Source organism: Corvus moneduloides, chromosome 3, assembly GCF_009650955.1.
Source record: "Corvus moneduloides isolate bCorMon1 chromosome 3, bCorMon1.pri, whole genome shotgun sequence".
NCBI classification, from domain to species: Eukaryota; Metazoa; Chordata; class Aves; order Passeriformes; family Corvidae; genus Corvus; species Corvus moneduloides.
Window position 1 is genome coordinate 6,008,993 of NC_045478.1, and position 25,704 is coordinate 6,034,696.

A 25,704-nucleotide genomic window follows, 5' to 3' on the forward strand; every position below is an offset into this window, starting at 1 on the left:
GGTGAATGCTTTGAAACATTAATTTCACTTAATTAATTGAACTTGCTGCAATTGCACTAATGAAAGATGGAGCTTTTCCTGTGAATATGAAGAACCACTGGAATGGCTTTGCTGCCATGTGTGCAATGTGCCAAGGACATGACCTGCAGCTCTTTTAAGGAGCCTCTTGCCTTTTATTGTCCTTCTCAGGTGTTGAAAAGGGGGTTCTATTTTATATTTATAGTGTTCCATGCTCCTGTACAGCATAGCTGCTTCCTCCTCTTGAGAAGCTGTGGCTTTTTCATGCTGTGGAGTTTTCAAGGACTTGGGAACCCAAGCTGCTGACAGTGAATCTCACACTAGAAAGACAAACATGTTTATTTGCTTAATAGAGACAATACACGGCAGTAGGCTGAGTAGAATTTAATTAAATTCTGAAAGACAAGTCTTAGGTGTTACTGCAAGCTTATTTTAAGATCACAGATTATACATAGTAATTACACTGTTAATTTCTGTTTGCTTCAGCAGTTTTGTTTGTAACCTGATTTTGAAATGAACAGAATTTAGAAGACACCCTTCCATGGGGCAGCTCCAGGCAGTTCTGATCCAAAAATGAGAGCCTTAAACAAGCCAGCCAGGTGGCTGCTGACAATCTTTTTTCAGGTCCTACCATTGCTGTTTGTATCTGTCAGTGGGAGCCAACTGCTTCTTGTGTCACCTAGAGACCATTGTGAGTATACCTGGACAAAGCTGAGTGTCCAGAGAGCGTTTACTACCAGGAGAGATCTCAGGAGATAAAGCAGTGTTAACAAGGACCATGTACAGGGAGATGTACAGGTGCTACATCTGTAATTTCCCCTGCAGTTTGACTCTGTGGTAGTGGTAACACAGATATTGACAAGGGAGAAGCTGCTGGAGCTTTGCCAAAGGGCAATTACAGTTGCTACAACAAGAGTGACCCATTCAGAAGCTTTTGGGATATAAACATATTCTCTAGCTATGGCACTAAACACATCTTACATTTAAGTGAATTAAGCTCCTGTGAGGAGTCCTGTGTCTGGACTTTATCTGCTGTGAGCTGAACTCTTTCCTGTAGCTTTTACTGTGACTTATTTTAATAAGAGACAGTTTTGAAGACCACCCTCCACAGTCATCTCTGACTAGAAGGAGCAAAAACTTGCCCCAACTCCCAACTGTTGTCAGAGCACAGCTGAAATATTTAATATCTAAATAGAAAAGTGGTGGTTTGGGGGTTTTCTGTTTTGTTTTTTTTTATCCTTACACTGCAGTAAAGGCTTGCTGGATGCAAACTGACATAAAGCTTGGTAAACCAACCTGTAGCTGAATTCCTTGGAGCTCAATCTGTCTCTCTGCAAAACCTGACTCAAGTCAAAACCAGAAAGAGCATTTAAATTATCAAGTGATTTCCCCTAAGCTGCCTACAAAGCAGAAGTTACTCTGTTGCAGTATTTCAGTGCATCCCACTAACTCATTTGAAAACCTCTGTTATGATTATGTAACTTAATGCCTTTTTTTTTTTTGTTCCAGACCCTAACAGCTTTGTAGGTGTTTAATGCCACCACGTGTCTGAGCAGTGTCTGGCCAATATTAGTGTCCTGATGTCTATGGCATTTTCAGTACTTCTCTGTATTCCTTATTCAGGGTCAGCTGGAGATGTGTCAATATTGGTTCCAGGAATAACATTGGGTCCTATGCCATCCACAAGAGGATCCCACCGATCAAAATCTTTCTTAAGACCTTTAAGATGGGGGAAAGAAAACCCAAGTAGCCATGAGTTAAGTAACCAGCTTTTTGTAAAACTACACTGAATAGTGAAATCAACTTGGCAAAGTAGGGGAGGAAAAATGTTTTAAGGATGGAAAAATGATACTCCAGATTTTCTTGTACCAGAACAAAATGTCAGTGATTTTCCTCTGAGTTGCTAAGAGTACAAAAGTAACTGACAAACCTCTGGAAAAAGTCTGACTTATTTCTTATTTTTCCCCTGACACACTTACTTTGATCTTGTTTTAAACTGAAGGGTTATATAAAAAGCTTCACAGGAATTAAATATTAGTTAACTTCATATTTTGCTGTAAACAGATACTTACTCAGATGTTTCTGTAGGAAGGCTAATGAAGCATGATTGCTGATATCAATAGCTTCATTTGGATCTATTTCTCCTTTTAACTTGAAAAATCTCGCAATGATTCCTCCACTTACAAAGGTGAAGTCAGGAAAGCTCTGATGCACTGACCCCCTGAAAAAATTACCATCAGGCTTATAAGAATACATTAAATTGCCTGATTAAAAGATGCACAGACTTCAGTCATATGTCTTTAGGAGAAGATAAAACAGGTTAATCTCACAAGCATGCAAGATTAGCAGGAAATTCTGCGCTAAGCACAGGCAGGTGGAAGGTTTGTACATGCTCGCTGCAAGTCACTGTAACTGCAACAGCGATAATGAGGATGCTTGGCAAAGCATCAAAATCAGATTGTCTCCCTGCTCTGCAGTGCAGGATAGAGCCATCCCTCCCCTGGCTGCAGAACTGTCCCCAGAAGGCTGTTTAAAGTGTTCAGATGCAGGTGATGCATGAAGCCCAGCACAAAGCTTATGCCCCAGGGCAGGAATGCACACCTTGGAGTGTCTTAAACTTGGAGTTCTTGGCTGCTTTGAGAGGTCTCTGTCCTTACTGTGGGGGACATATGGCTAACTTAAACATGCAATGAAAACCTGGGCCACGAGGAGAGACAGTCATAGTATCATCTAGGCTGGAAATGACCTTTATGATGATTAAATCCAACCATTGACCCAGCACTACCATTCCACCTCTAAACCATCTCCTTCAGTGCCACATGTACATGTCTTTTAAACACCTCCAGGGATGGTGACTCCCCCACTTCCCTGGGCAGCCTGGTCCAATGCCTGAGAACTGTTTCAATGAAGAAGTATTTCCTAACATCCAATCTGAACTGCCCCTGGTGCAACTTGAGGCCATTTCTTCTTGTTCCCTGGGAGCAGACCCTGACACCCACCTGGCTGCCCCCTCCTGTCAGGGAGTTGTAGAGACAGGGAAGGTCACCCGAGCCTCCTTTTTTCCAGGCTGAGCCTCCCCACCTCCCTCAGCTGCTCATCAGATTTGTGCTCTAGGGACTGTCTGTCTTTCTGCAGTTACATATAACAGTACAGCTCCAACAAAAGCTTCAGCCATGGAAATGATGGATCCTGGGCACTTACTTGATAGTGATCATTTTCTTGTTTGTGTCATTGGAGATGAGCTTCTTAATCTTTAAGATGTTCTCAGCCCACTGGAATTTTTCAGAGTTGATAAAAAGCAGCGGTTGCTGGATGCTGTTTTGGTAAATGTCATCACCTACGGGAAGCATCCATACGTCGAGGGCAATGCCACACCTGCCAAAAACATCTGGATATTGGCACAGAAGCAGAAAGTTTGGAAGTTCTGAGCATGCTTTGAGTTGCACAAGACATGGGAAAGAGAAAGTCTCTCTGATACTGAACACATAAATGATAATTTTGTTTCCGAATTATCTCCACTCTGGGGGAAAAGAATTAGTCCATTCTTGCCATTTGTTGGTCTCCACTGCCAGGTGCAGCTGGGCTGCAGGATCCCACATTATAAGATGCAGCTATTGTGTTCCACCATATCCCCACACTTGGAAGAAGCATCGCTGGAGAAAGCAAGACATGCCAAACAAAACTTTTCTTCAGGAGCTAATTAGTAGTCGGGGGATCCTACGTAAAGCGCCCTGCTCCAGACCTCTCAAGTGCCAAATGTCTCTGTCCTTGTTTTGCATACTTACCTGAATCTCATTTCTTTGCTGAGACTTTCAATAACTGTAGCACCACCAAAAGAGTGTCCCATCACAGCTATTCTGCTAGTATCAACAGAATCCTGTCAAAAAAATCCAGGTGCTGTAAGAGTCTTTCTTTCCCAAACTTTTTTAAAGGGAGTAATTTTTTTAGGCAATAGATCGTATTGAAGTAGGTAGAGCATCTTTCAGCTCCATTACTATCTACCCAGCTTGGGATGGCCTGAGAATATGTTCATACATCTACAGTGTGATCTTCAGAATACTTTACAGGAATCAGTTTAGAAATGGAAGGGGGAAACCAGAACTATTATTAGGTGTTTAACAAAATGCAGCTGCCACCTTTTCACTCACCTTTAGGCTGTTCCAGTCGAAGTCTGAATGTAGTACATTTGTTACTTCCTCTCCTGAACTGATTTTAAGAATGAGATTGAGAGCTTTGATACACTCCTGTGCTCTTTGCTGCACCTGGGGAGAAAGACAGGTTGGGGCAGAGCAGTGGAAGGAATCATCAGACAACTGCCAGGCTTGACAGCCCTTTGGACACAGGACTTACTCTGATTTTTAATCCCCACTAAGTGTCTGATAATAATACCAATTATGCTGAACTTCAGATTGGAGCCATCTGACGAACAACAAAACTGGTTTTTGGAGGTGTAAAGAGCTGAAGCTCTTGCTCAGAGCAAGACACTGCACACAGAGAAATTTATCCCTGTAACATGCACCAAAGGCCTTCAACTCCTTGGTCCTGTCACTGCTTAAGAAAAAGGGTTGTGGGGATGTGCAAAGGCTTAAGTTACACAACTCCAAGGAAGGCTGACTCGCTTCTCAGGCTCGCTTATGAGCAAATGTCATTCCATCACTTGCCCCATCAGACAATAGCCTTGAAACTGTCTTTAGATAAACTCAAATTAAGAAACAGTGAAGAAGCCCATCCCATTTTTTTATACATACTCGTCCCTGAAAACTGTAGTGAAGCTGTTGCAAATAAAGGTTTTCATTGTTCCATGTAAGAACAGTTTTTGACTGCTATGTCAGTAAAAGAAAAGCTTCAAGAACCAAGGAACAGCAGTGATCTTGGGAACCACAGTGTGTAGGCAGCCAGCAAAATGTTTGTGCATCACTGAATTTCAAATAAATCCCAATCTCCCAACTTCTCCACTTGTGAAATTTGCAGACATCGGCTTCTGGAGGTTATTTCCAAGCTCAGACATTGACACTCAAAAGTAGGATGTTGTACACATACAGGAAATGACTCTTGTACTGTTGTCTGTATGGCCCAGGGAGATAAAGAGAAGCACCTCCCTGACTGAGTTTTCATTAGGAAAAAACACTCCCATATTTTAAAGGTCAAGTCTATGCTTGGGGGAGCTTGTCATTATGGCCCCATAATTACATCTAGCATGGATACTGCTTATTATAAAATGGCAGTCTTCTCTGTTTACATTGCTAAAAAACACCTTCAAGCGTGGTAAAGACTATAAAGTAAACATCCCACTCAGGGCAGCCATGATTCATCTTGCTATGGAACGGTAAACAAAAGCTAGAGCAAGCCTAAGGCCACGCAAACACTTGAGCTCAACTCTGTGTCACTTTTAGGCTGGGCTGGGCAGTAGAAGTATGAAGACACAGAGAAGAAACAGTAAGTAGAGTGGAACCAGAGGAGAAACAGATGACTCAGCTCAAGAGTGCAACTTCAAGAAAAAGCTTTGCTGAGGGAGCAGTTTATGCTCTGAAGAAAGCTATTGTTGGCTGCTCCCTTCAGGGACACAGGACCCGATCCATTTTTATATATCCCCGAGCCATGGCAGAAGACTGCTCCCTGAGCCAAAGGGAGAGTCTGCTAGTCCTAAATACAGCACTCCTGCCACACTTCCCAGAGCACAGAGCCAGCCCAGGCACCTGCTTATGGCGCAAGCAATGCTCCTCCTCTCCAGTTTTCAGTTTCCTGTAGTAGATCCACTCCTTCTCCATGGTAGGTGTAGACTCTTCCTGTGACTCAGAGACGGACCTTCTTTTACAATAATACGTGGCTGAAGCGGATTCATCTCTGTAATATCAAGAGGAGGTTACTTCTGGGTATGCATTCCATTTGGTTTGAGATGAAGTCAGCACAAGTTTTAGATTTCACTCATCTGAAGAAATCCAGCTATCGACCATTGCTACTGCAATTGCAACCCAGTGTGCACAGATTTTCTAAATAATGCAATAACCCCACCGAAACTCCCACCTCCTCTATATTCTTCACCTACTTTATATTCTAATAATAAGAGAGAAATAGTGTTATCTGAAGAATGACAAATGATATCTACCCCAAGGCTTTTCACTCTAGAGCTTATCTAAACAAAATTCCCTTTGTTTAGAGAAGAGTTGAGCTATGGGTAGTGTGGGCAGGGCTGAAAAAGAGATGTTAGTTTTTATTTTATTAAAAAAAGCCAGAAGTTCTTCTTTAGAATAAATACCATTCAGTTCAATGTGAGAAAGTTTCTTTCCATCAGAACTCCAGAACGTGCAGCACGCTCACCTGTGCTCCACAGCAGCCACTATAAAGCCCTGAGAAGCCATCTCTATGCAAATAGCGGAATAGATTGTCCTGCAATAAAAACCACACCCTGGTGAGATGTCATTCTTTCAATTCCACTGCTCTTTAAATGCTGACCACACTAGGTATGCACTAGTCATTCAGTATTTCTTCCATTTGAATTTCCTACCCAGCAGAGCAGGATTTTGTACAGCAGGCACCAAAGCCTGTTCACAAAACCTTGGTACTATTTTACTGCCTATTCAGAAGGGAAAGTGCTACTGATTTTTAATAAGTAGGACACACAGCACTTTGCATCTCCAAACAGTTGTCAAAAAATCAACCAGCTAATCTTCACAACATGCTTATAGGTTGGTAAATATCTTCACTTCTGTCATACAAGGGGAAAACACAAATGGAGCTCAGAACAGCCTTGTCTAGTGGAAGGTGTCCCTGTCCACAGCAGAGATGGTCTTTAAGGCCCCTTCCAGCCCAGGCTGTTCTATTATTCTGTGACCAACCATACACCAACCCTGCTGTTGTTTCAGTGGAGGCATAATGACACACAGCAGCCTGTTCTTAAATCTGTTTCAGCTCCACAAGGATCTCATCTCCCTACAGAAAATCTGTTCAGAAGCACCCTTGGAGACTGCTATCTCTATGGACAACAAAACTAAAATGTCAACAAACTGCAAAATTACCGAAAAGCTCCAAGTCCGTGGGAAAAAACAAGAAGTGGATATTTTTCTCCTGGCTTAAAAGCAGCATTTGACTTTGCAGGACAGGTCACTGAACCTAGATAAAAACAGAAGTGTGCATCATTATTACTGAAATGAGAGAAAGCGTTTGTTTGTGTGGGAGAGATCCCAAGAATGTGGTGACCACTGATATCAGAGCAATCACCTGAAGATAAGGTACCAAGTCTCATCTTTAAAATAGAAGGCAAATATGGATCTGATTCTGAAAGTACTTTCTATTGGCAGAAGATACTTGCCTTCTCCTCCTCCCATCCACAGCCTGGCACAAGGTGTACATATCTCTTAAACCTTAATAATCAGGCATCCAGGTCTTGCTGGTATGCAGACCTCAGAATCTCTCTGACTTTCATATCTTTGTATGTTTCCCTGTGGGATTTAAATCCCAACATACAGGTGCAGCTTACCTAGAATAAACGGCCCAGACACTCCTATCCACAACAGTCAGGGACTGCCAGAGAACTGGGTCACACTCAGCACTGAGCCTCATTACACAAACCCATCCCTCAAAAACACACTTCTTTGCTAAAAACTCTTTTTCAGCCCTGCAGCAATAACACCCTGCTCACGGAGCACTGAGGCAGCGAGAGGCAAAGAATAAAACCAGAACCAGTCTTACCAACATAATAATGGAAAAGCCTTTCTCCTACAACTCGGTACAGATTAAGGAAGTCAGAGAGTCCCTGATAGTATTCTTTGTCTGGAATCCATCGTGCCTCTTCGATATCTGTGGCATCACATGCTGGATAATACAGGCGCAAGAAGCTTCCCTGGGATTAGAAAAAAATTAAAAAAAATAAATAAAGGAATATTGGTATTCATATATGGCAGAGAAAATGGAACATAAAAACATTTATAGAAAGGGTTTCAGATGCAAGAATGCAGCTCAAGAGAATTACGAGAATCTCATGAGAAAATTATTATCATATACAGGCTTTGATGCCAATCCTATGTCATAATCTTTCTGTGCCTACAATGAATTTAAAGCAGCATGCAATAAACATCATCACAGGTGGAGACACATTATCACCTTCTCTAGGTTAGCCTAGGGCTTATTAGAAATGTTTCATTTAATTAAGTTAATTATTACAAACACTCACTACCTATTTGCTCCATCCAGCATCTTGCTGGATCTTTTCTTCCGTCTTCCTCACTGGGAACGGTTTGATGATGCATTTTGTTACGTTTTATAGGGCTGACTGTTAAAGGGTGACTGAAGATGACCTGAGAGCTGGAGCACTTTTCCTAAGATGACAGGCTGCTCAGCCTGGAGAAGAGAAGGCTCTCTAACATGGCTGTAGTGTTCCTTCCTAAACTGAGCAGAGGTGGTCAGCAAAGCTCTTGGGCAGCTGCACAGCAAAGGAGAACAATATATTGCTCTTCCTCCTCATCAACGTTCACAAGTCTCCCATGGTCCATCTTTCTAAACACAGCTTTGTTAACCTGTGTTTCATCTGCCTCTGTTTCTTATCACCAGTTCAGATCATTAAATGTCTGCACTCCAGGTATCCCAGGAAAGCACCCAAGCTTTCCAGACTCACAGGGACCCTGCATACCCCCTTGTCAGTCGTCCTCCTTCACAGACAGCAGCAGTGTACCAAGGCACACCCCAAAGCAGACTTTCCAGCAGATGAACTGTGTGCAATTTGCGTTCTTACTTCCTGGTTTGCAAGGGAATTTGCAAGACCATATTCAAATTCACTGTCTTGCTCCAACTGTACTTTTAGTTTAGCAAGTTATGATTAGGGCCAAAATAAACGTGAGCTTTGAAATAAAGCCTGATTTCTTGAACACTAATTTATTAATTTACCAAAAGTTTGTTTAGTGAAGCTTGTTTCTATTCACTTAACAAACTTAAACCAACCTTTGACACAGAGACCATTATGGAAGAACTTTCCTCCACATTTGTGGTGATATTAACTTGATCTCAGAATAATCCCAGTGAACCTCCCCAATGACTAACTGTTTACCAGAAAGGGGAAGAGTCATTATCTATGCCTTGGAGAACTGCAATTGTTCATAATGCTTATGTAAAAATACCCACATGGGCTGACTGCAAAGAGAAACTCATCACTCCTCTGTGCTGATACAGAGTAAGCTCAGTGAAGGAAAACACATGAACCATTACAAACTGATCACAAGTTCCACTATACCTGGCTAGTCTGAGGAGTAAAACCACAGTGTAAATGCAGGTATATTCTCTCCAAGGCAAGAGGATTTGAAATGGAAACTCACAAGCAAGCTCATTACTTGTCTGGTTACTGTCTGTATCTCATTATTGTGTCTTCTCACTGTGCTAACCTCTTGCAGAGCTGACATCCTGTTCTTCAGAGAGATAAAATCTCAAGAAGACATCTCATCTTTTACCCTGCAGCTGAAACGGCATAGGCTCATCTCCCAACCCTGCACACGCTCATCTCCCAACCCTGACAAATCCTGTTGGGATCTTTGCAATGAGAACAGCAACAGTCACAGACACTGCGTGTGGAATCTCCTCAGAAGCCCAGTGCAGGAGGGAGCAGTGGAGTGGATGAGAAGAACCCCCTGGGTCCCAGGAGGACACAGTTTCTCTGCAGTATCTTGTGTAGGAGAAAGGCAAGGATATTAGGAAGAGGGAGGAATTGGCCATGGGGATGGCTTGCAGGTTACATCCATCTGGTAATGCCCAGTACACATCCTACACCAGGATGAAGAGGACAGAAAGCTCAGCTGTGTCAGCATGGAGCACACAGACAAGACCTTCTGCCTGATTTATCTGTAAAACTGCAGCCAGTTGTTTCACTAACGTTGTAGCTTAAAACCAAAGGAGAAAGAGTCGAGAACTTTACCTCAACTGCATTTTCTGTCATCAGGTCTGTACATCCAACTGAGTGTGGTCCCTTTCCTTCAGGGATCCTGTAAAACTGCTCAGTGCTGCTGGTGCTCCACATTTCCATTGGTGCCTTCACCGACAAACCTGGGAATAAACACAAAATAAATCTAGAGGCCACCATGGCCTCTGTGACCAGATCATCCACACTGAAACAAACCCAGCATGCTGAAGATCCAGAATTAGGAAAATCAAGATTGAGCCAATACAGAAATCTGCTCGTGAGAAACAAAGAAATCCCGAATTGTCATGTCAACCTGACCTGTTCTACTGGGGAATTTCCTTGTTGTATCCTGAATCCCAAGGAGCAGACAGCACCGTGCACTTACAGAAAAGTGGGACGAAACCTTTGGTTGGCAAGGCCGCGGCGGCACTCGGGAGATCTGCGGTGCTACGAACCGCACAAGGGGAGGATTCTGCTGCTCCTCAAGGAAAACCGGCCTGTCCATCAGGGGGAGCGGGATGTCACGGAGAAACACAACGCCGCAGCCATTCTTCCAGGAGGAATGACGAATCCCGGGTTCGGCCCCCGGCGAGACAAGATCGGGCTGCCCGTGCCGGAGCGGGTGTCGGGGCGGTGTGGCCGTACCTGCGGTGACCCCTCCGCGCCGGGCTGGCCCCGGCGATGTGCAGAGCGCGGGGGGAAGCAGCCGCATCCCGGGCTGGGCTCTATCTGCCGCCTTCTCCTTGGGGAAGGAGACACGGGGCCATCCTTATCCCGGTACCCCGCCGCCCGGCCGGGCTCTCCCGGGGCTGGCCTGCCGGGGAAGCACTCGCGGGGCGGGACTGCCGGTGCGAAGTCACGGCGGCTCCTCCCCGGAAAAGCCGCGGGGCCGGCGGCCGCTCCGCCCCGGAAAGGTCCCTCGCAGGCGGCGGCGCGGCGGATCCCGGTCCAGCGAAGATGGTGCGGAAACTGAAGTACCACGAGCAGAAGCTGCTACGGCGGCTGGACCTGGTGAACTGGGAGGTGTCGGGCGGGAACCTGGCGGAGGTGCGGGCGCTGCGGCGGTACCGGCTGGGCCGGCGGGAGGACTACGTGCACTACAAGGCGCTGGCCCGCGCCGTGCGCGCCCTGGCCCGCCGGCTCCGCGACCTGGGCCCGGCCAGCGCCGCCTTCCGTGCCCGCTGCGCCGCCGCGCTTCTGGAGAAGCTGCACGGCCTGGGGCTGGTGAACAGCCGGCAGTCGCTGGCCGTCTGCGAGAGCCTCTCGGCCGCCGCCTTCTGCCGCCGGCGCCTGCCGTGCCTGCTGGTGAAGCTGCGCATGGCGCAGAACCTGCGCCACGCCGTCACCTTCGTGGAGCAGGGGCACGTCCGCGTGGGGCCCGAGGTGGTGACAGACCCCGCGCTCCTCGTGCCCCGCGCCGTCGAGGATTTCATCACCTGGGTGGACGCTTCGCGCCTGCGGCAGAAGGTGCTCGACTACAACCAGGAGCGCGACGACTTCGACCTGGCCGCATAGGGCTGCCCTGCTGCTCTGCCCCAGGACACACACCCCAATAAAACCACGGCGGTGCCACCATCGGATACTCACACAGCTGCAAAGGGAGGCAGAAAGAAACCGTGCGCTTCCAGTGTCGTATTGACCTGCTCCTGGCTCCCTTTTGCAGCTAATAGTTCCGTTCATCCATGCAGAGGAGCTTTCCTTACACATCCACTGCTTCAAGAATACATCCAGTGGCCCAGCTCCATCATTATCCTTGGTGTGCCCAGCACATCATCCCTGGCATTCCCAGCTTCATTAGCAGCTCAGCTCTGCCATCATCCCCAACGTGCCCAGCTCCACTGTCATCCTTGGCATGCCCTGCTCTGTCATCCCTGCAGCGCATCTCCATTATCCTTACATCCCAAAAAGCAAAAGTGCTTGGAAAAGTCTCTGCCCAGTCACAGGAGAGGATACTGGTCAGGTTTAAGTGCTTGGCTGCTTAAAAATAGCTGCTGGAAGGGATTTTAAGCCAAGCCAAGTGGCTGTTTCAAGACTGAGTTTGGCAGCTTCACTCCTGTTTTTCCAAGAGGTTCTCCTGGTTCTTCCTTCAGCTGTTGGATGCACAGGAATCAGAGTTGCTTCTGGAACTATCCTGCTATCAAGGAACGAGGGGTGAACGTGGGGATTCTTGGGGGGTCAGCAGTAAGCAAGGAGGCCAAATACTGCATTTCTGGAACTGTTAAAGTTTTAGCCAAAAATGGAATTTTAAAAAGCCAACTCTATTTCCATGTGAAGTCATAAAGGGAAGTTTGATGCTTTGAGTTCAGTGTCTTTGCTTTGTGGGGTTCCAGCTGACAGTTAGGCATCATTCATGGATCTAACTGGGGAGGTGTTGGAGCAAAAGCTGATCTAACTGTAACTGCAGATTTGGGAGAACTTTTGCATTTAGCACATTAGCCAGGGGCTATTGGGAACTTTGTTCCCTTTTGATAAAAAAAGCAGAAAAACAAAAATAAAACTGTTGGGGTTTTTTAGTTGGTGAAGAAACATATGGAGTATTTTATAATATAGTTTTCTCTGAGTTTACTCTGATTTTTAAATGATCCAGTAAGCCCTGTCTGCCATCTTTCAGAACTTTTTTTTAAGTTTTTATGTAACTTACATAAGTCTGGTTTTAGTTTAATAGCTAGAAAGCTATTACTGAGTTTTAAAATGTTTATGCTGGGAATGCTCTCTTTCCCTTACCTACGGCTATGAAAGGATTTGGCAGTAGGTTTAGGAGCAGAGCTGTGATTGTCTGTCCCAGATCCAAAGGGCTGGAGTGCACCTGCTGTCAAAGCTCTGGATTTGGATGCCTTAGTGTGGCTTTTTTTAAACAGGAAAGATGTTCAGGTGAGGTATGTTATGGAGGTATTGTGTGACCACAATCTGTCAACAGGTATTGTGGCTGTTTGTTAAAAAGCAAACAAAATGGTTACATTTCTACCCATCTCATAAGCCAGCTGTACTAAGCAGAATATTAATTATTAAAGCAATAATAGGTATTAAGAAAAGGACACTAAACAGGTGGATAAACCCTTTGCCTATTACTGCTGTTTGTACTTGCATTTATTTCAGTAATCCCTTTAACAACACCTTAACAACCTTTTCCTCAGAGTGTGCACCTTGCTTATGGTAAGAAACACAAATTGAAAAGACAATTCACACCCAAAGCCTGACTTTTAAACACCTCCCCAGCTTTCTTCTAGAACAATGCCATTATTTCATAAGGTGCCTTATTCAAGTGCAGATAAAAATGGTGCTTTTGCTGTGCTTTACTCTTCTGGGGAACTTAAATAACAGCACAGTGACTTTGCAGGACATTTTACTACTGAGATGCTAAACTGCTGCTCTAACCAGTGTGTCCTTGGAGGAACTGCAGAGAAGGAAATACTCCAGCCTGTCAGTCTCTCTAGTTTACATCACAGGCCCTTTCTTTTCATATTAAACCAACTTTTCATCATTCATCTGTGCACCTTCAGCATCTGCAGCAGAAGAGAAATGCCCCTCCTTGTAGGCTGTTAAGCAGTGGGAATTGATTTCCCTAGAAATATGTGAGATAACAGCATCCATCACCCCTGCTCTCCTCCTGTGATATTGGAAATCAAATTCTTATGTTCTTTAAGAAATCGGGCTGTGTGTGTATATGTCTGTGTGTGTTTTAAGTCTGGAATTTCACAGCTGTGCTGGTTGTACAGTAGGACACTGAGATGAGTGTCCTGCTTCTGAGTTTTTAGCAGGCAGAGTCCTTGCACACCCCTGACCAGAGCTGGGTCCGCTTCAAGTGCGGTAAACAGATAAAATGGAAGTTCCAGCAGCACACCCACATTCCTGCTGGTGATTACAGCCAGGGAAATGATAGCTTCCTCATGTTCCATGGTGGTTTTGCCTTTTCCTGGGATTGAGTTTATTTTCCAGAGCTGATGTGCTGTGACTGCTGCTGGGTGGTTCCCACAGCGGTTCCTGAGCTGGGGATTGAAAGAGCACAGGAAGCAGCTCCGACAGCCTTTCCCAACACTTGGATAAACATGGAGGCTTTTGTTGAATTCCAAGGCTGATCCATTGTCAGTATAAATTGGCACAGCTTCCATGGGCCTGTGTGATATGATCCAACGTTGCCCTTTTTTGGGCCAGGTCCTTCAAACTCTCACCTCCAGCACTCTGGGCACTTGCAGCAGGAGAGCTTGTGCATGTGAGAGTGGCAGGATGGGGTCCTGGGTATCACTGGTCCCAGGTGCTTCTTCCCTGTATCTTCTGAAGTGGGCTTGATGTTCCTCAAGCGGCCCAACATCTCCATGAATCTCATGGGAAGTTGCTGGTGCTGGAGGTGGTGGTGGTGCTGGTAACGGGGCAAACTTTCTCCATGCTTGACAAAATTTGGTCACTGCCACCTCCAGAAGTGCCTGTCCCAGCAGCTGAGGGGTGCCAGGGGTACCAGCTTCTCTAGCAAGGGAGGAAGGGGCTGCAGGGGGCTCTGGGAAGTGCAAAAGCCATTGGCAAACACCAAACAGTTTCCAGGCAGGAGCTCTAACTTGGATAGTGGGCAGCAGGAAAGGAGGTTTTACCAGGGCATATGGTTTTAGGTTTGAGGGTTTTTCTTTTTTCTTTTTTTTTCCCTTTCCTTTTATTTTTTTTTTTTTTGGGTTTTTTTTTTTTTTTTTTTGTCCTGACCTTGGCTCCTTTATTTGAAGGCTGCCAAAGCGGGGAAGCTGAAGCTGAGGAATGTGGGAGAGCTGAAGGAAAGAGTCCTTCACACTGACGCCTTTTGTGCTGCAGTGTGTAAAAGGCTGAGGCTGTCACTGAAATGCAAATGTGATTTTTCACTGATCTGAGCTCCATTTTTTTTCCCAGTAAACAACCATGCTGCATGTTTTAAAGGCTGATTCCATCTGACATTTTGGTGTGGCTTAGTGCTGACCTCAGTAAATCACTGACAGCACATCACCGTGAGCACAGGGGCTGGGGAAGGATGGTACATCCCCCTTCTCAAGATGGGAAATGGAGACTGAAAGAAGCAAAGGTGGAGCTGGGCAATTCCCAAGTTTTTGGGTGATGGTCCTACATCCTGGGCTAAGCCAGGGCCTCCCAGCCTTGCTGAATGGCACTGCCCCATGCTCATCTCTGCAGCACTCCCCAGTAAGAAACCCCATAGCAGATGGAAATGTCACTGTCCCCTTTTTGAGCTCTGAGTAATGTTTTAAATACATCCACTCACAGATCTGACCCTAGATATAGAACCAAAGAGCCATTTCTCATCACCAGGGCATGGGATCACCTTAAGCCCCATGCCAGATGCCAAAACATTTCAACATTCACTGACTCTGGGGGATTATTATCTTAAGAGTTATGACAGTGTTTACCTGAGAGCCCCAGCTCTTGTCCCTGCTTTTAAATACACCATTTTAGGCAGTGAAGCATCTTTTCTGACCCATTGCTTTCTGGTTTGGGCCAGCAGCAGGACTTTGTGGTGGGAAACCTGTCTGCTGCGAATCATCCCCTCTCACTTCTCTGCAAACACAAGTCTCTTCCTCCTTCATATCAGCTGATTTTGAAGAGAGAAAGTGTTTCACTCCCAACAGGCTGCAAAAGGGGAGGCCATTAATGACAGACAGATGGAGATCTGAGCATATCCTGTTCCTCCTGGAGCTACCCTGTGAATCCTGTGTATCTCCAACAGTAAATCACCACAGCTTGATCCCATACGTCCCCAGCAGTAACTCACCACAGTTTCTGGGCTGCTGTGAACACATCAGTGGGGTTGGTGAGCAAGCCCAGGGGCTGCAAGCCCAGGCAGCACCACCACCCCTGATCCCTACCCAGACGGGCCACCACCTGCTGCTCCTGGAGAGGCTGGGGTGGTTGTGTCACAGGGTAAAGTACAGCCAGGTTGTCCCGGCAGGTCTGTGTGGCTGACATGGCAATCCTCAACTTATCCCTTGTACCTGAGCTCGGGCCTAAAACACACCAGGGGAGCCACATCCTAAAACCACCTACTCTCCCCACCAGTTCCAACAGCAGCTGGGACACAGGGTCCCGTGCAGGTAATGGGAGGCTGGGTTTGGAGGAGGTGAATGCTGTGCTAGCAGAGCACTCAAACCTCCTGCTCTTTGTCCCTCTCAGCCTTCCAGAAGAATTTAGGTGGGGAAGGATTGCTGGAAGTCACTTAGTGCTCAAAGCAGGGCACACATGGGGCTGCCTCAGGTCTGCATGTCTCAGCGCTGGACACCTAGAGCAGAGTTTAATCACCCTCGCTGTGAATTATTTTTTCCCCTTCCATCTAGTTGGAGTTTTCCCTGCTGTAGCCTGGGACTGCTGCTTCCCATCCCCATGCTGGACACAGCCGTGTCGGGAGGTGGGTTACATTTCCCTGAATGCTGTCCACACACGGAGAGGCAAAGGGGCATGTCCCCCGTTATCCCTCTCAACTTCTTATCCGGAGTGGATCCCACCCTTCCGCAGGGACGCACAGGGATTTGGGGCCAGATAAGGGGCTGGAAGGAAGCGGAGGAACGAGATCAAGGAGGGTAGGGGACAGGGAGTGGGAGCAGTGAAGCTGCACGAGGGGCTGCGCAGAAATTACTCAGCTCCTTAAAAATCCCTATCACGTCACCATTGCTCCTCCCCGTGCTCTCCCCAGACCCTTTTTTCGCCCTTTGCAGGGCTTTACGTACCTGTTGTGCCGTGTCCTGGCCGCGCCCTGCTCCCGTCCCGCTGTCCAGAGGAGCAGGATGTCCCCTCTGGCCACCCGCAGCCCTCCGGAGCCGGGCGAGCGCCGGCGGCTCCCACAGGAGGCCGCCTCTGTCGCAGGCACAGCGACCGCTGGGCTCTCCCCGAAGGGGAGGGACCAAACTTTGCCTTAGTTTTCAGCTGAGACAATCTTTCTGGGAGAAACCTTCCCTGGGCCTGAGAAACAAGTTTCTGGCACAGAGCCATGCGCAAGAAAGCCTGCGCGTCGCAGCGGGGCCCGCGGCCGCCGAGGTGCGGGGCCGTGCCCCGGTGTGGCGGGGACAGGGTCACGCGTGGGCCCGCTCCGTGTGAGTGCTGGATCTGCCGGCTGGGGCTGGGCCAAGCAACAGGAACCCCGTGAGAAAATTCCCCCGGATGGGTTGCAACACCCCGTGGAGGAGCTGCAGTGCCTGTGGCCGGGCGAGCATGGGGGGACGGCACTTTGGCTCAAGGTTGTGCTGTAAAAATACAAATCTTTTCCTCTGTCCTTAGGAGAAGGACGCTTCCCACTCTCTAGGTACCACATTTGAGTACAACTTCTGGAGTGGCGGAAGGTGGATTTAGCACAGGTCCGTACTTGTGGGGCAGATCTGCACTCATCCCCCTTTGCACAGCCCTGGTGTTTGCCCCCTCAGTAATGCTGAATTCAGGGAATTCACCTGAAAACCGGCACCAATAATGAAAGATTAATTTTGTGAGAGATCAACAGCTGTGAAATGGCCCTATGAGCTTCAAGGCTAGCAAAGGGAGGCAGCAGGGGAGGAGGGCAGGTAAAATTTGGCTTGGCCTAAATCGCTTATGAAGTTGCCCCCTTGGAGAGCTGCTGAGCTCCTGCCTTGGAATCAGCAGCTTCCCTTCCCTTTGGGTGTATGTGTGTGGGTATGACCTGAAGGTGGAAAAGAATAAAGTTGTATGAAAAAGTCCAAGACTTTTTTTCCTATACTTTTGTCCAGCCCTCATTTCAGTGATAGGTTGGATGCATTAAAGTTTGACGTTTTCAGGATAGATTTGATGCTGTTGAAAGGTGTTGGAGAACAAATCAGAAGATCTCTTTTTAATCTAAAGGAACAGGTTCTTCAAGATTAGTGAGAGACAATGAGGAGGAGGAAGCAGTACAGGGGTGGTTAAAGTATCAGAGACCAAATCCCGTGATACTTCTGTGGCCCACTAGGAGCTCCAAAATTTACTTTTCTTTTTAATATATTCAGATTTTCCCAGATGTACAGGACTCAAACTCAGTAAAAGATGAGTATGGGTCTTTCTTTTGGATCTTACCTGCACAGTCCATCCACCCAGGTGTGAAACAGGCTATGAATCTTTTCGTTTAAGACCATTCCTCCTTGCCCTATCATCTCTTTTTTTAAAATAAGAATAATTATTTTCATCCCTTTTTATTATTTTCACCAAAGAACATCAGAGAATACTTGCAAAGGCATTTCTGTCATTGAAATGAAATGCTACCAGTAAGAGACCCACAGCACTGGCAAGGGAGGAGCCAGTTCCCATGGTTAGTGAGCACAACAAACCCAGGGCAAATGTTCAGTGTGGCTTTAGCTACGAGTCCTTTATATAAAGGACTGCACTTTGCTGCAGATTTCTGTGTCTACAGGCCAAAAGTCACCATTGGTCTGTGATCACCGGCTTGAAGATAAATTATAACTTTTTTTTGTTTGCCTCCTGTCATTCCTTTTTCCTTATTTTTGTACAAATCCTGGTTTGTCACAGTGCCTGTCTCATTTTTAATCCAGGTGCTGCTTGACCTTTTAAAGTTGCTGAGAGGAGCTGGTACATCAGTGAACACCCACTAAACGACCATACCTCTGTTACCAGGCGACTTCCTGAAGAGTGCAGCATGACAGAGCTCCACGAAGCCGTGGCTGTGGGGGACTATGACCTGGTGAAAAAGATTCTGAGGGCAGGGCACTGTGACCCGAACCAGAAGGATGTTGACTGGCATGACAGGACCCCCCTGCACTGGGCTGCTGCCAAAGGTAAGGGCACCCCCAGCTCTGTTACCCCTGTGAATGGATGTCATAAAAGGTGATGCTGACTGTAATTGTATCTATGCTGGCAAAATCACAGCTTGTATCTGATAATTTCGTCCCTAATGAGCAAAAAAGGTTAAATATCCACTTAAATTGGAACTTTGCCTACAAAATAATTTATGGGACAGCTGTTGAAGTGATTTTTAGCTTTTTTTCTTCCATCACAAGACAATTTTCAATTTACATGATGTGTACATAGGGAACGGCTGCTTTTCCCCCCCATTACTTTTCTAAGAGGTGACTCCATGAGGTTGTTTCTCATGTACTCCTGTGGGAAAGAGCAGAAAGTCAAACCTGCTGTATTTATACCAGGTGTTTATCAAACCCAATAGAACAAAATAATAACTGTGTTTTACATTGCTCTCCTTTTATCCCACCTGCTTAAATGAACAATGCAGGATCAGAGCTGTTTGCAGCTCCCATTTGATCCTTCACCTTCAGAAGTGTTTGATAAAGTCAAATATCCATTTGCAGCCCAAAAAAGAGATGATGCAACAATACATAATGTATAATTGTACACAATGTAAAATGGGAAACTGGACCTCTGCTTCTCTGTGCTACAGCGTTTGTTGAGATCTCGTGTCATGGCATCTGTCTTTGCTCAGAAATCAAGAGTGTGATTTGCTATTTTACACTTAAGACCATGCTTTTTTGATTATTAAGCATTTAGACATCAGCAAAGGGAACTGAGTTACTTAACAGATTGATGATGCAAGACCAACATGGTCTAGATGCAATTGGGAATGATCCAGCACAGTCAAGACAGTGTCAAGTGGGGTAGAAAGATTTTTTTTTTCTTATTTAAACAGTTCCACAGGTTAGAAGAATGTGAAGGTGAATAAAAACAATGTCTCTATCTACTATCCAACAAACCTTTGTTTTAGTAAAGCTGTACACAGGTTTTCCTGTTCTCAATGTTTAAATTTTATTTTGCAATTTAAGTAAAAACCAAAATGAAGCAATGAAAGAGCCAATTGGTCAATGACTGATTGAGATGTGCTGTTCAGAAATTAGAAAGCTTTTTTATTTGATTGTTGTTTTTATTGTAAATTTCTCCTGGAAATAGTCTAATTCGGGAGAAAATAACCAGCATTTCCTATTCAGTATCATTTATATGGTAAAACAAATAGTCAGGTCGGTGAAATCCGTGACTAAGGGGATTATGACCAGCTGTGTGTGACCGCCTTCTGCATCCTGAAGGTATAAATCCTAAAGCATCTTCTCTCCTGGTTTTGCTGCGCATTCCAAGGGCGGTCAGACCTGGTCAGGCTCCTGGTGGATCACGGCGCCCGGCACTGCCTGCGCAGCGACGTGGGCTGGACCGCGGCTCACTTCGCTGCCGAGGCGGGCAAGTTGCGGGTGCTCCGCGCCCTTCACTCCCTGCACGCTGCCATGGACGCCGCCGACCTCTTCGGAGACACTCCCCGGAGGCTCGCGGAGATCTATGGACACCGGGAGTGCTCCAAGTTCTTGGAAAAGTGAGTATTGGTGGCAAGTCCCGCTGCGGCTGCAGTGAAAATTAACCTCACTGCTCCACAGAGGAGCAGAACAAACACAGTGTGTTGCTTATCTTCCCACCCAAAGCCTGCTAAAGCCCTGACACACAAGCTGTCGTGGATAAGCAAACACGGGCCTGTGACAGGGAAGCCATGAGAAGACATTCTTTTATTCCCCTGTCTCCTGCGGTTTGCCTTGCTATGTTTTCAAAATCATTACCACTTCATGACATCATTGTTTTTGTAAGGATGTTGCAGAGCCGTTATTAAGCAACAGAAATGAAAGCAACAGCTGACAAGTGTTAACCCCTTACAGTGGTGAATGGCAAATACACGGGTTGAGTTGTTTAGGAACAGCCCTCAGCAGTTGTATGTGTGTATATATATATATAAAATTTGGCTTTTCTTATAGTAAAGAAAAAAGCTACCCTATTTTTTACATAATTATAGAAAGCTAGACCACTTAAGTTAATAGGATGGCCTCATACTATGCCCAGATTTTGGGGAAATCCTTGTTGTTTTAATTGCTTACAGTTACCACTGTGGCAGCACATGCCATAAGAAATGCGCTTTTTAAGGATTCCCAATTACCATTCCTGGTTTTCTGCCATTGGCTTGGCTCACAGGTATTTTCATCTTGCAAAGGTGTTTCCCTGGATCAGGATGCTTTACTGCAGAGGTTTGAGCTGTGTCCCATCCTGCATCTCTCTAAAGCAGTGGGACAGATCACCAGAGGTCAACCAGTGCAAGCCATAGTCCCAACACCACTTTATCTAAATACACTACCCATGAAACCTGCCCATGCCAGACCCTGGGATGCTGAGAGCTCCCAAAAGTATTTTCTTCCTGAGTTTTTCTATGAATTTACAGTCCCACCATCATCCTTCACTGGCATCTCTTTTACCACTGCCACCATTCTCAAGACTGCTTTGGTACTATGTACATCCCATATTTTTTTTAATAGGCATTTATCCAACTCAAAGTCTCCAGCTTGCCAGTGCAGCACACGAGCTGCCAAGTTCAAAATCAGGCACAGTGATGGGCAAATGTCTGAGGAGGCCAGTGCCTTACAAATGCCACTTTTCATTAATCCACATAAACCTTTCTGTAGATACTGCTGTCCTTTTGCTGTAGTTCTTCAGCTTGTTGCTTCCTGCTGAAATGGCCCATGCCCACTTTTTATCTTCACACAGCATCAGTGTCCTTCCATAGGAAAAGACACACAAACTGTGCAAAATCCCCCTGTAGAGAGCCCAAAAAAATTTTTAGGGGAACCCCAAGTTCTCATTTCCAAGCTCTGGCTATTATGGAGGATGCTGATAGCTTTGCATTTTACCTGCCCACCCAACACAGGATAATAGAATCACAGAATGGTTGGGAGGGACATTAAAGCTCATCTCATTCCAACCCCCTGCCATGGACAGGAACCCATTCCACTAGACCAGATTGCTCAAAGCCCCATCCAACCTGATGGATCTCACCACTGCTGGAATGGGGCATCCAGACCACTTTAAAGTCTCACTGTTTTTGGAGCTGACATACTGTAATTCCTCACTATTCACCACTTTCCTTCCACACAGAGTATCAGCTCTTCTTACTCTCAGACCTTCAGTTTAAAGGCATTTAGGCAACCAGCAGCTGATAATAAAGCTTTGAAAATTAGATTTTTTTACTACCTAGACAATGGCTAAGTAGTAAAGCTCAGGTTTGCCAGACCTTTGAGAATGGGGCACTGTCTTCCAGTGGAGATTCTCTATATACTGTTCTCAGCTCTTGGCATGCTTAGTTTCTAAACCAGAACAGGTAAATATTGTCTAACCTAGAGGGTGAAAGTCTGCAGGCTTCTGCCCCTGTATGAATAATTTATAGCAATTACTTGCCTGTTCAGTGCTGTCCTTTTTGCACTAATCTCACCAGTAATTTCTGCCAAGTCTGTGGCATTTGCTGTGCCTTGGATGTGCTCCAGAGCCATGGCAGTGAACTGACAGCAGGGGTAGGGGAATTGCCTGGATGATGCAGAAGGGCAGGTGGAGGTGCCTGGGAGAATGATTGACAGGTTGATTGACAGGATGATTAACATCCTGGTCTGAGACACCTTAGCAACAGCCTGGGATGACTCAGGTCAGCTGATGAAGGGCTTTTGGAGGTGAATGACTGATTTAAGGTGGAAGACTTGTCTTTCAGAACCACATGCTGGCCTGACACACCCCACAGCTGCATGGCTCACCGTGGCTGGGAGATCTAATGGCTAGGAAGATGCTTCAAATGCCCAGTCTAGAACATTTTATAAGACACACAAAGCCTGTATGATCACCTCACAGCCATTACCCAGCCTGTGGGCAGCCAAGAGTTTATCACTGAGACTCAAGAACACTTTTTAAGCCCAGCCACTATAATTTAAGACCACAGTGGATGCCTTCACCCTCACACACTGGCCTCACTGCCTCACATCAGCAAACTTGGAGTTAACTAGAAGGAATGGCTGTCATTTGTAGTGTAATTTCGATTCCCTTCTGCTCCTTCAGATGTGTAGAAGGTCCTAGAGGTGATGTCCAAGGTCAGGCAGTGCCAAAGGGAGCAGGGCAGTACCGTGTGTGCTGCAGTTAGGAGTGTGCTTGCACAAAATGCTGCACAGCACAGAGCAGCTCTGCCCTCCACTCATAGTATCTGTGGGATATAAATATGAGGAACATTTTGTTACACAGCATCCCTGTCAGTTTTGGATATTTGCCTGTCATGCAAAAAGAGAGAAAAGGCAATTTTTAAAATAACAGTCTGAGTGTCTCCACCAAATGCAGGGCTGATGTGCATATCTACACAGGGCTATGAGCATCCAAATTCTTCCTGAATCCAAATTCAGTCCCCTCTAGCACCACCATGACCCTTGCATGCTGTTTGTCAGTCCCCAAGTGTTGCCAGCTGCATGAACTGCCTGCCTACCTGGGCTGGGCCACTGACCCGTGCTGAGGACTGCATCCACATGGAAATATTAAATGTATCAACACGGAAATATTATTAAAATGCAAATATTTTGAATAGTCCACTGCTGAGTATCTGTACCACTCACTGAGGTTTGCATGAACATGCAAAAGTTAGGAAACAGCTGGTTTCAAAACAGCTGCTTCTGAATAGCAAATGCATATTTTGCATCAGATTTGTTTTGCATGAGAAGGGCTTTACTCTGAATGCTATGAGAGCTGCCAAGGATGGTGCAGAGATCCTCAGCCCATGTCTGCTGCCACCCTCTCTGAAAAATGTTGAAACTGTACCAAAGGGTCCTGCTATCTAAGACAAGGGCGTATGTATATTCATGTGTAAATAAATAAATATGTTTATATTTAAAAGTCTATAAAAAAGGGTTTTTTGCCCTTGATAGCAGATACTTAACAGCAGACAATAGGGTAGTTCATTTGGAAGGGACCTGCTGCTAGTCCTATGGCCTGACCAATCAGGGCTGACCAGAAGTTAAAGCATCTTAGGAAGGGCATTTTCCAAATGCCTCTTAAACACCAGCAGCCATGGGCATCAACCACCACTCTCAAACATAGGCTTTGTGGAGATCTTAGAGCACCTTTCAGTACCTGAAGAGAGCCTACAAGAGAGCTGGAGAGGGACTTTGGACAAGGGCATGGACAAGGGGGAATGGCCTAGGTAGGTAGGATTAGATATATTAGGAACAAATTCTTGACTGTGAGGGTGGTGAGGCCCTGGCACAGGTTGCCCAGAGAAGCTCTGGCTGCCCCATCCCTGGAAGTGTCCAAGGCCAAGCTGGGTGGGGCTTTGAGCAACCTGGTCTAGGGGAAGGTATCCCTGTCCACAGCAGGGAGGTATGGAATGAGATAATCTCTAAGATCCCTTCCAACCCAAACCGTTCTGTGATTCTATGATATAGAAAGCCAAGGTGATGAGGTCCATCAATATGGAGCTGCTGGCTTTGCTCTGTGCTCTCGGCTAGGACAGCATTGCACTGATGGGACAGAGCTGCTCTATTACAGAAAAAAAGGGTTTTTCCTGATACTGGATGGTGTTTCTGACAGAGCTTCATGAATCTTGAGTGCCTACAACATCAGAGCTCTGCAGGAGGAGGAAAGGGTTGTTGGGCAGGATTTACCCTCGGAATGTCCATGTCTGGATCCAGGCAGTGCTGGGGCCCAGGGGGGTCCCTGTGAGGGGAGGTTGGGGCTGCACCATGCCGGGCACACTGCGGTGTTTTCTCAAGTGTGGGTGGCAGCAGGGTTTTGACCAGACCAAGACCCAGCCCCTGACCCTGTAGATGGGTCCCTGTGAATGGAGCTGTGTCTGTGCTGTGCTCACTCTTGGTTTCTCTCCCAGAGCAGAGGTGGAGAGCAGGAACTACCGCAGGAAGGCTGCACTGAGAAAAATCCCCTTAGACCAGAGAGATGAAGACTGGGAACTCAAGAAAGAAGAGCTTCAGAGAAACCCACCATGTTTTTGGGAGAAGTGTACGGTCTCTATTCAAAAGAAAAATGGGAAAAAAAAGGGGAAGCAGTAGTGTGCCCTGCCTGTTTGGTGCCTCTGAGCACTTGCAATGCAGAACAAAGGCGCTGGCAGACCTCATATGGATGGGAGATGCACATGGCTACAAGGATGCATCCGTAGAGATATACTGTAAACAATGTCCTTAACAGCTAGAAGTGCTTTTGTCTTTCTCTGTGTTTCTATGTATCAGATGTCATATTAATAAAAGAACAACTGCAAAATATGTTTAAATATACCAATACTCTAAATCACTGCAATGGTTAAAGTTACTGAGATGGCAGCAGTTACCCGTATTGTCAGGGAGAGAAATGGTCTTGATCCTTCCTGATTCACAAAAGCATCTTGGACTGTGGTTCTGCTTGCTCTGCTGATGTCTGTGGCCTTTGCTTCTGGCACTGAGTCAACCAGGAGGCTCTACATGGACCTGCAGCCTCTGGTGATGTCTCTCTCTTTTCTTGGAAGTGGGATGTAGTTGCTTCTTCTGGATGAAGTTGAGTTGTTAATTTTGAGCTTTCACTGGACACATGGGTCCAACAGCCTGAATCTTCCATTCCTGGCCCAGCAAAAGGGAAAATGTGCTCCCTCCTTGCTGCTTTCAGCCAGCTGTGACTGCCAAGGGTATTGGAGCACTGCCTTTTTTTTAGCATTGCCCCCAGCTATTTTTATGTCTCTGCAAATAGGAATGCTGTGCAACTGGTCCTGAGCTGTGTATCTGCTCATCAACACTTTCCATGGCAAAAGTATTTTTAACACTTTCACTTCTCAGTCATAAAATTTGGAATGTGACCCAGAGCAGTTTTCCATCGCATGCCAGCACTGGGCAGCCATTCCCATTGACTTCTGTCATCTCTCATGGGTCAGCTTCCCTGTGCTGGGCACATCCTGCACCTGTCCCCATGGGCTGTGCAGGGTGGCTGTGCTGATGGACACCCTGTCCCCTGCAGTGCCAGCTGAGTGGGGCTGGTGCACAGGGCAGGGATGCTGAGCTGGGTGTCACTCTCAGGGGTTTCACAGGGAT

The 25,704-nt window shown here is 46.3% G+C and overlaps 3 protein-coding genes across 8 annotated transcripts; 2 read left to right on the plus strand and 1 right to left on the minus strand.

The window, feature by feature from the left end:
- Positions 1–321: 321 nt before the first annotated feature.
- Positions 322–16,948, minus strand: PLA2G7 (phospholipase A2 group VII). Of its 5 annotated transcripts, XM_032104005.1 has the most exons (12): positions 10,547–10,615; positions 10,287–10,398; positions 9,917–10,044; positions 7,708–7,858; positions 7,035–7,128; positions 6,337–6,405; positions 5,715–5,862; positions 4,167–4,280; positions 3,804–3,895; positions 3,220–3,393; positions 2,091–2,239; positions 334–1,737 (listed from the first exon to the last, which is right to left on the minus strand). In XM_032104005.1, the coding sequence occupies exons 3-12, from the start codon at positions 10,022–10,024 to the stop codon at positions 1,634–1,636; spliced, it is 1,203 nt and encodes a 400-aa protein (XP_031959896.1). In that variant the 5' UTR covers positions 10,025–10,044; positions 10,287–10,398; positions 10,547–10,615; the 3' UTR covers positions 334–1,633. The 5 variants fall into 5 exon arrangements, with proteins under 5 accessions (XP_031959892.1, XP_031959894.1, XP_031959896.1 ...); XM_032104001.1 differs by having other exon boundaries at positions 322–1,737; positions 10,220–10,763; XM_032104003.1 differs by lacking the exon at positions 10,287–10,398 and having other exon boundaries at positions 322–1,737; positions 10,547–10,760.
- IMP3 (IMP U3 small nucleolar ribonucleoprotein 3) lies at positions 10,839–12,969 on the plus strand. Its single transcript, XM_032104008.1, has one exon. It carries the CDS (start codon positions 10,859–10,861, stop codon positions 11,414–11,416), a length of 558 nt encoding a protein of 185 aa, XP_031959899.1. The 5' UTR covers positions 10,839–10,858; the 3' UTR covers positions 11,417–12,969.
- A 47-nt stretch (positions 16,949–16,995) lies between the features above and the next one.
- Positions 16,996–24,934, plus strand: ANKRD66 (ankyrin repeat domain 66). Of its 2 annotated transcripts, none has more exons than XM_032104006.1 (4): positions 16,996–17,097; positions 18,476–18,636; positions 19,940–20,168; positions 24,519–24,934. In XM_032104006.1, exons 1-4 carry the CDS (start codon positions 17,021–17,023, stop codon positions 24,697–24,699), a joined length of 648 nt encoding a protein of 215 aa, XP_031959897.1. In that variant the 5' UTR covers positions 16,996–17,020; the 3' UTR covers positions 24,700–24,934. The 2 variants fall into 2 exon arrangements, with proteins under 2 accessions (XP_031959897.1, XP_031959898.1); XM_032104007.1 differs by lacking the exon at positions 16,996–17,097 and adding an exon at positions 17,596–18,393.
- Positions 24,935–25,704: the final 770 nt, after the last annotated feature.

Coding starts and splice junctions, on each gene's coding strand:
- PLA2G7 (XM_032104001.1), bottom strand. CDS start 10,613: ATGCGGCTGCTTCCCCCCGCGCTCTGCACATCGCCGGGGCCAGCCCGG. Junction 10,045..10,219: donor GAAATTCCCCAGTAGAACAG/GTCAGGTTGACA, acceptor GTTTATTCCCAG/GTTTGTCGGTGAAGGCACCA. Junction 4,281..5,714: donor ATTGCTTGCGCCATAAGCAG/GTGCCTGGGCTG, acceptor CTTTCTCCCCAG/GTGCAGCAAAGAGCACAGGA.
- IMP3 (XM_032104008.1), top strand. CDS start 10,859: ATGGTGCGGAAACTGAAGTACCACGAGCAGAAGCTGCTACGGCGGCTG.
- ANKRD66 (XM_032104006.1), top strand. CDS start 17,021: ATGGGTTGCAACACCCCGTGGAGGAGCTGCAGTGCCTGTGGCCGGGCG. Junction 18,637..19,939: donor GCACTGGGCTGCTGCCAAAG/GTAAGGGCACCC, acceptor GCGCATTCCAAG/GGCGGTCAGACCTGGTCAGG. Junction 20,169..24,518: donor TGCTCCAAGTTCTTGGAAAA/GTGAGTATTGGT, acceptor TTTCTCTCCCAG/AGCAGAGGTGGAGAGCAGGA.